This window comes from Orycteropus afer, unplaced genomic scaffold (assembly GCF_000298275.1).
Source record: "Orycteropus afer afer isolate SDZICR_OR568_19922 unplaced genomic scaffold, OryAfe1.0 scaffold00001, whole genome shotgun sequence".
NCBI lineage: Eukaryota > Metazoa > Chordata > Mammalia > Tubulidentata > Orycteropodidae > Orycteropus > Orycteropus afer.
Window position 1 is genome coordinate 23793761 of NW_006921588.1, and position 9094 is coordinate 23802854.

A 9094-nucleotide genomic window follows, 5' to 3' on the forward strand; every position below is an offset into this window, starting at 1 on the left:
CCAGCCACTCCTCAGAAGGAAGATTGGGCAATCTACTTCTGTAGAGATACTGCCTTGGAAACCCAAGGAGGGGTCACTATGAGTTGCATTTGAGTCAGTGGCAGTAAGTTTAGTTTTTTTGGTTTATTTCCTAATTTTAGAACTTTATGAAATATTTTATAGCCATGATAAAGCATACACACTCAATTGTTTTTAGTAGGAGTTTGGACAAAATAGTCTAGATAAAATCCATTTGGGAAAAATAATATCAACCCTACTATAAGATTAGAAGCTGTGGTAGCATAGTGCCTAAGGCACTTGACTGCTTACCAGAAGGCTGGCAGTTCAAACCCACCAGCCACTCCTCAGAAGGAAGGTTGGGCAATCTACTTCTGTAGTGATAGTACCTTGGAAACCCAAGGAAGGGTTGCTATGAGTCGGGTCCAACTCAACAGCACATAACAACAGCAACACTATAAGATTATTTTTAGAAAAAAAATAAATAGTTTCATTGAAACTTTTATGCTTGAAGAGCACAAAAATAGTAAAAACCTGGTAGTCTTTTGGCAATGGAGTTTTAGAGATATCAGGACTTGGTGATGGTAAGAATTTACTAACAATGAAGATAATGAGGATGATATATGTGTAGTTAGCACTTGCGGTTCTCAAAATTCTTTTCCAATTATTGTCTTATTTGATCCTCATAACTCTAGGAAGATAGGCATTATATAAGCAGAGTTATTGCCATAGTTTTGTCTTACAAAAATTTGAATTATAGTAGAGTTTGTTGTTGTTATGTGCCGTCAAGTCGGCCCTGACTCATAGTGATCCCTCCTTGGGTTTCTGAGGCAGTATCACTACGGAAGTAGATTGCCCCATCTTCCTTCCGGGGAGTGGCTGGTGGGTTTGAACCACCAGCCTTCTGGTTAGCAGTCAAGTGCCTTAGCCACTATACTACCAGAGCTCCCATAGTAGAGTAGATACCTGATAAATTTCATGGTTGATATTTGATAAAGGGGCCAGAATTTAATGTTAATATGATAGATTATATGTTATTTAAAACAAGTGGAATAAAGTTTGGTAGTATCAAGTATTTGTTAAGACATGCACAGAGAATAGAAAAAGTGTATAAATTGAAAATGAGGAAGATATTTTAAGTGTAACTGGGAAAGGTACAGAAATTAACCTTTGGACTGGACTCAACAAAATTACGTTTGTTGATTACCAGGCTGCTCAGAGGCTTTAATAATATTAATTGAAGGATTCTATCTCTTCCATTTTTATCTGACCACAGATTTGGGTGCTGTCATCCCAAGGAATTTACTTTGGGAGACACCAAAATTTAAATATTCTGCTATCAAATGTGTTTCTGCTAACTTAGTAAAGATATATTCATTAACTGTTGCTCTGTTTATTTTTAATTTTATATATAAGTTAAATTTAAAATAATTGGAATTTTGGTTTTTTAAATCATGATTGAAGAATGTTGTTTATGGTTTATCAAGTAACAGCATATTTGGCTATGTTAAAATATATATTAGCCGTGATGGCTAAAGTAGCGTCTTTCTTGGGCTTTGTCTGTGTTTATAACTGGTCTGTTCTTTTTCTTTTTTGTGTAGGTATGCCCTTATATGTCAGCAGTGTTTTTCTCATAATGGCATGGCTTTGAAGGAAGAATTTGAATATATTGGTAAGAATTACTGGGCAGTTTGATTTAAAGTATTTTACTCTTAAATATTTTATCCTATGTCATTTTCTATATAATGTCAATTTACTGTAGTTACTATCTCTATATATTGGTAAGGCATAGTTTTCTTATTTTAGCACTTCAAGCAAAACAGGGAAGACAGTTCAGGTTTCTTCTTCATATAATGCATAACATCTAGGTAGTTGTTCTCAAAGCTCACTGTGCGTCAGAATCCCCTAACAGCTATTAACATTTATGATGCCCACGGCTTAGCTTTTCATAAGGTTTTCACTGGCCAGTTCTTTGAGAAGTGAATTGCTTCTTCCTTCTTCTGAGTCTGTCTCAGTCTGGAAACTCCATTGAAACCCATCTACTATAGACAACCCTGTTAGCGTTTGAAACAAAAAAAAAAGGGGGGTGGGGAAGGCCCTCAACAAGATGGATTGACCCAGTGGCTACAATGATGGACTCAGGTATAGCAAGTATCATGGGGCTGGCACAGGACCGGGCAGTGTTTCATTCTGCTGTACATAGGGTCACTGTGAGTCGGACATGACTCAATGTCACCTGACAAGAACAATAGCTTAGCTACAAAGAATAGGATTTGACTGATCTAGTGTAGTATCTAGGCATATGCATTTTCTTTTCAGCTCCAAAGATGATTCTTATGTGTTGTTGTTATGTGCCGTAGCTACTATTAAAAAGTACTGCACTAAACTAATTATGCTTCTGAATGATGACATAACACATTTTAGATTTTGACATGAGCAAAGTTCTGGATATTTAAAATACCTAATAATTTTAGTGAGTAGATCATTATTAATATTGCTTTGCTATGAATTAACCTTCTGTGTAACTTCCTATGCCTTTTCTGCTTTAAAGTTAGTATTCTAATAATAATTAGAAAATATACTTCAGAATTAGCTTCTTGTAAAGCATGTGTCATAATAATATTTAAACAACATTTGACTTTTAGAAGGTGTAAATAACTTTTGAAGAGTTCTTTAACTATTTGTAACAGTAACCTTGTAAGTTATCTAATTAGCTCTTGAATTCTCTTGGATTTTTTTATTTTTTAATTTTTTCTGTAGCCTTTCGATGTGCCTACTGTTTTTTCTTGAATCCTGCAAGAAAAACCAGACCCCAGGCTCCAAGACTTCCAGAGTTTAGTTTTGAGAAGAGGCAGGCAGTGGAAGGCTCTGGTTCAGCTGGTCCCTTGCCATCAGGAAATATGCTTCCATCAGAAAACCAACTCAGTGAAGGTATGAATATATTACTTTATATGTTTTATTTATGTGAGAATGGATTCATTTATAAGATTTTGCAGCATGCTTATATCAGCTTTTGCTCTGATAATGTGGTCTTCTGCATGATTGTTATGATGTACCTCAGTTTTAAAATGGAGGTTATACTGGAATAAGCAGCATCTAACAGCAGCTAGGTAAACATTGTTTATGGATTGACCTTTTGTAATAAATATTGGGAAATTTGACTAGTGATGTTTCCATGGAATCTTTTTCAAATTATCTCAGTGAAGCAGATTGAGAATAATGGAACAACTACTCATAAAGATAAGATTCTTGTAAGATTTCTGTTTAACATTGATAAGATAGATTTGCATCTACCACTTGAATTGGTAGAAATTCCCAGAAACAGAAAACTTTAGAACTGGAAATTCATCCTTGCATAGGACTAATGTTCCTTTGAAACAAACAATTTTATAATAAAGAGGCCCATGAGGTTAACATTCCTGATGATGAAGTGAATGCCTTTGATATTTAACAGAGTTTATAGATTTTAGAATTCATCTTGCAGTTGTCTTAGGAATTCTTGAGGTGGTGTCATGAAAAATCAGAAAAGGTGAGATAGAAGATCTGACTATTAATTGCCACCTAGTTCTTGCTGTTCACATTCGGTCATGAGTATTATTTTTGTTAAGCCAATGGAGCTGTTTATTAAGCAGTTTGGAATTACGATTTTTAAAATTATGGAACAGGCTATGATATTTTGGTGTTAAGCCTTGTATATAAGTTTATCTAGTGAGTCAATATTCATCCTTTTAATTTCTCAGAATTATCATTTACATATATTTGATTTCTTTGTAAAAGCATTGAGTGTTGCTGAAATTGCTTTAACTGACAGTATATGAGGCAGTAAACTTTTCAGATGTCTGAAGTTTAGTATGAGAATTTGAATATATTTATGTATTTTTTTATGTGTGTTAAATTGGGCTTGGCTTTTGGCTTACTAACAAATATAAAAATGAATTTAAATCCAGATAGCCATGGCAGAGGCTTGTATATTTCCAGCACTGAGTCAATGCATTCATCTTCTCCAAGTCTGCAGCATCAACTCCAAAAACGTCAAAGATTTTCTTTTGCTTGAGTCATGCTCTGAACTGCATGCTGCCACACACAAACCGTCTTGCCTTGCCAAGACAATCTCTTGGAACTGAAAATGAAAGAATTTTCATACAGAAGAAGCCTAGAGGAAAAATTGAAGTCCATCCCCTGTGTAACCTTGCTTTTGAAAGCTAAAGTGAATATTTGAAAGCCAATAATAGTTGGGACCAAATAAACAAACAGCCAACAAAATAAAAGCTTTTGATAGTGAATCCTATGCTTTATACCTTCTGCTAAAGTCGAGATGGGTAGTTAGCAAACAACACCCAGCTCTGCCTTTCCTTCTCATCTAATCTAGGAGGAAAAATACCCCAGATGTCTCATTTTCTGTCTGCAATCTCCGGAGTGAAGTCTAACTGGCTCAAACTCAACCCCAATAAGGTAATGTTAATAAGTGAAGACAAAACTTGAGTCAGGGTCTGATAACTCCATAGTGCTGGAAACTGAAGCAACAATTCCATTTGATTAAGATAGTCTCTAAAGTAGTAAGTTTCTCATACTCTCTTTGGATTCATCAAAATGGCTATGAGCACCCTTTTTCTTCTTTGGCTTTCCAGAAGACTGAAACTTTTCTCCGAGACTCCTATCTCAACACTATGATACACAGTTATCATTTCCAAGCTGGATTCCTTTAGTAAATGACTGGAAGCATTTCAGTTGAACAGATGAAGGCTGCATTTGTTTTGAACTTCAGCGGCATACTTTATGGTTAAATTGAACTATTAAATAAGATTATATCATCCCAATCATCTACTCTGTGCCAACAACCAGTGTAATTAGGGGCTTGATTTCTGATTTCTAAATTCTTGAATGATTTGGAAACTTGAGGTCTGAAAAAACAGTTTCTCACTTGAAGTTTTGTTCTTTTTGAAATGTTGAATTCCTTAATAGCTGTAGGAACTGTAGAGATTAATTATGGAATTTGAAGATGGAAAAACAGGTAACTCCTTTATCCGAGGTTTCTTTTCGGTGAATACTCAGTAATCATTTATATGAATAATCTAGATTAAATGATAGCAGCATTTTTTTTTTTTTTTTAAATCTAAAGTTTGTCTGGATTCTGGTACTGGAAGATTTTGCATTTAGGATGAAGTACAAGACTTTAAAAAATTTTGGACCATGCTTTAGAAAAACATGTGGAATCTTGGAAAGTTTTTCATCAAAGAAGAAAACCTAGAAGAATTTCTCATTAATTGCTCATTTGAATTCCTAGAATTTTTTCTAGAACTGTATATCCAGATGCTTTGGTATTAGAGAAAGACAAGCAATTAGGAATGTGGATTGTCTTTTTATCTGAGAGCATAATAGATAGAATATGCCAAAGTAATGAATTAATTGCTCTTAGGTTTCTCAGTTTCTTTTATGGTTAAGTGAGTAGTACAGTAATACTTGAATCTCTGCTAAGTCACATTAAAGTGGTTTATCAATTTTGCCTTAAATTTTTTTTTTTTAATATATAGTTTCCAAAATACCTATTATAGAGCATTATTTTTGTTAGATGTGATAGTCATTAGAGTACTATGTTTCTACTTTGTTAATAAACTATCACTGTAATATCTGCGTAGGATGTTTAAAGAACTTTAATACTGTGTTCTCAATGCTCAGTTTTCTAAGTCTAGGTGTCATATATGTTTTAGTAGAAAATGGCTTTTATTCAACTGGAAATAATTTGTTAATAATGAAAGTAATGATTCATCTTATCAATATTATTAAAATAGAAGGTGAAATTTATCTTGGTAATCTAATTGCAGCTTTATGTTCTTTTCTTTAGACAAAATACTTGTTCCATTAGGTTGTTGAACTAGGGAAAATTCTGTTTTCAATACTGTTTGTTATGTTGCTCTAAGAAATTGAATTACTTGAGAGTGTAAATTTTGTTGAATTATGTATATTTATCAGGTCCATGAACTTATACCTTTGTTTATATTAAATTATATGGAGCTTTCCCAAAATATAAACTTGCTTGCAGTATGTTTTTGTATGCTTGTTTTAGACATAGAGATCTGGTCTTCTGACTTCTTTTTCTAAAATACGTTCACCTAATAGTTTAGTTAGAGATCGTTGCTTAATAATGAAACCTTCACTTGTCTCATTTGTTACACCAATGGTAAATAACCAAACAGTATTCTGTATGTTGAATACTAGCTATTTTCTAATAGGTGGTTATAATTTAGTTGAATTTTATTCCTTGGGCTTTGTGTTGGGATGAAATTCATGCCTTTGTTCCTTAAATATAAGTTGGCTATTTTCCTTAAGGCAGGAAAATCTTGTAAAAACTGCCTTCTTTAAAACCAGTAAGTTCAAAGACAAATTGTCAGTTTTAATTTAACAAAGTTCCTTTGGCTAAGTTTTATAGTCTTCACTATAGTGTGTACTGACTGATGTGTTAGCAAGGTCTTTTTTATTTTTATTTTTTTTTTGCTATTGTAAAAAGGAAGAAAAACAAGACTCTAAATGAATCCACCAAAATATTAAGGTTTCTTAAAGGTTTAATCTACATGACAGCAGTATTGACATATTACATGTTAACATAATTTTCCTGTGGAAATACATGAAGAAGTTGTTTTGCTAGACTGTTCTTTAATTTTCTTAGGAAATTACTCATTCAAGTGATAGAATAAAAACCTAAAGGTAAGGTGATGTTATTATGTGTTTTTCGCATGTGTGTGGTTTATAGGTGAGGTGGTGGTATTCATTATACAATTACACTCAGTTTTATGAGTTTGAGCTGTCTAGCTGAGGCTTTGCCCAAACAACTAGAAGCCAATTGTTACTATTTGGTAGAAAAAACTTTTTCAAGAATATTGGGATGGGAAAAGGAACAAATACCATGGATCATTTTTGTTTTATTACTTTGCAGTGTTTTGCTTTCTTGGCATTACAAATGCCAAAGTCCATTTTAAAAGATTTTCTTACAGATGGAATTAGGTCATTCAGGTAACTTTGTTCATATCTTAGTCTTAAAAGGGTGCTTTGCAAGGAAGAATAGACCCATTTAATTAGTGTGAATACAAGGACTAGTTTCTCTTTTTAGTGTTCTATGTCCAAATGTTAACATCTTCTTAAATGTATTTTATACCACCAAGCTATTTTAAACCACAGCTTCACTGGGAAAATGTACTGTTATTATTAGAATAGGCAAATGATGCTCTCCCACAGAAATAAAATAAGTGCTTTTGGAATACATTAAAGAATTTTATTATATAGCTCTGTGGTTTAGTTATTAAACTGATGTGTAGTTCTCTGTTAATCTTGAACACCTAGCTCATTTAAATCTTTTTTGGATAACTTCTTTACAAAATGGCATTGGTATCCAAACAAGAAATACTGATCTCATGCAGACTAGCAGATGTCTGCATTAAAGGCTTAAGTCACATATCAGTTTTTTGTAGTGTTAGTGCTATTAAGATTTACTATGGTATTCTGCAAATTAACCTGGAGGAAGAAAAGTGGTCATTAATAGGCTTTTTGAGTATCTTAAAGTCCCATTTGTCATTTCACTATTTTACTCTTCTATATACTTTCTGAAAGACAATACAATATTGAATTGCAAATTTTGTATATCATGTTGCTTTTTAATTATGATAGTACATGATTCACTCGCTTTTTTTTTTTTTAAATTCATGTATTTTAGACATTAAACATTTTCAGTATTTTAGTTCTTGTTGTATTAGCTACTACGTTATGGACCGACCCTAGAATTACTGAATTAAATTATCTTTGACTAGTAATGTATGTGTTTCTAAAAATGGTAATGCCACAAAGCTTTAATATGATCAGCTGTACACTTTGATACCTCTCCTGTTTCAGTATGGTGCTGAGGAGTCTATCAGAATATGGCAAACTATGTGGGTCCATGCTCACTTTAAACAAGTTTTTTGTTAAGTTCTGGTTTCAGAGTTTTTTGGTTTTTTGTTTCTTGTAGCTTTATTGGTTTGTTGGAGAAGACTTACTAAACTATAACAAATTGTGAAGTTCTTGGCAAGTAAGTGTTGCTCTATGGTCTGACTGGAAATTCTACTCTGGCTAAAGGTAGAAATGAATGGCTGGTGGCTCCTTACTTGTTCCACTGAAGAACTTGCTTTTGAGTAGAAAGGATTTGTGGGTGTCCGTAGAGTTAGGAGCTCTGGTAGCATAGTGCCTAAGGCACTTGACTGCTCACCAGAAGGCTGGAGGTTCAAACCCACCAGCCACTCCTCGGAAGGAAGGTTGGGCAATCCTACTTCCGTAGTGATACTGCCTCGGAAACCCAAGGAGGGGTCGCTATGAGTTGGGCCGACTCGACAGCAAACAACAACATAGAGTTTCAGCCCCATCTTCTGGTTTTCCTTTGTGCAATAGAACATTCAACTAGCAAAACTCGAATGACCTATCCCTTTTCTACCTTGGATTTTTATAAGATCATAAGTGATGTAATAATTACATTTTTAGTTCGATATTCAGATGCAAATAAGATTTTTATGACATTTATCAAAAGTATCATAATTTGTGGATTCTTCTGACTGCTTTTCCTAATCTTGTGAAATTTTCATATAGTAAAACCTCATTAACCTGGATATCCTTAAGTGGGAATTTGGATTTTTTATTTTATATAGAAAAAGGGGAAGGCACCTGTAATTAATTCTGTAAATTAGAGTCCAAGGTGTCGGTTTAAAGGAAATTATTTTTTAAAAATATTTCTAAGGTCTTTGATATAGAATGTTTGATAAGTAAGTGTTTTATATTTATTAAAGTTAGTATGATAAAACCATGGACTTATAATAAGACCTCTATGTTAACATGTGTGAATATAGTAATTTTTTTTTAACAAAACTAATATTTTAATTTTTGCAAAACTCCAGTCTATGCTATACAAAGCACTTAACTGGCTTGTTACAAATGTAGGCTCAAGAGTTTTTTTTTTTTAATTTGTAACATTTCTAGTGTATCATAAGGGATCTTCTATGAGGATATGAAAATATGATTTTTAGCTTAGCTAATGTGGTTTAGGAGCCCTGGTAGCATAGTGCCTAAGGCACTTGACTGT

At 33.4% G+C, this 9094-nt stretch overlaps 1 protein-coding gene across 1 annotated transcript in view; it reads left to right on the forward strand.

Moving 5' to 3' along the window:
* The window catches only part of LNPK (lunapark, ER junction formation factor), a 105226-nt gene that overhangs the window by 94575 nt on the left and 1557 nt on the right, over nucleotides 1-9094 (forward strand). Inside the window, exons 10-11 of the mRNA XM_007939419.2 lie at nucleotides 1599-1669; nucleotides 2758-2928. Of these exons, the coding sequence (XP_007937610.1) occupies nucleotides 1599-1669; nucleotides 2758-2928 (242 nt within the window). The remainder of the gene's footprint in view (nucleotides 1-1598; nucleotides 1670-2757; nucleotides 2929-9094) is intronic.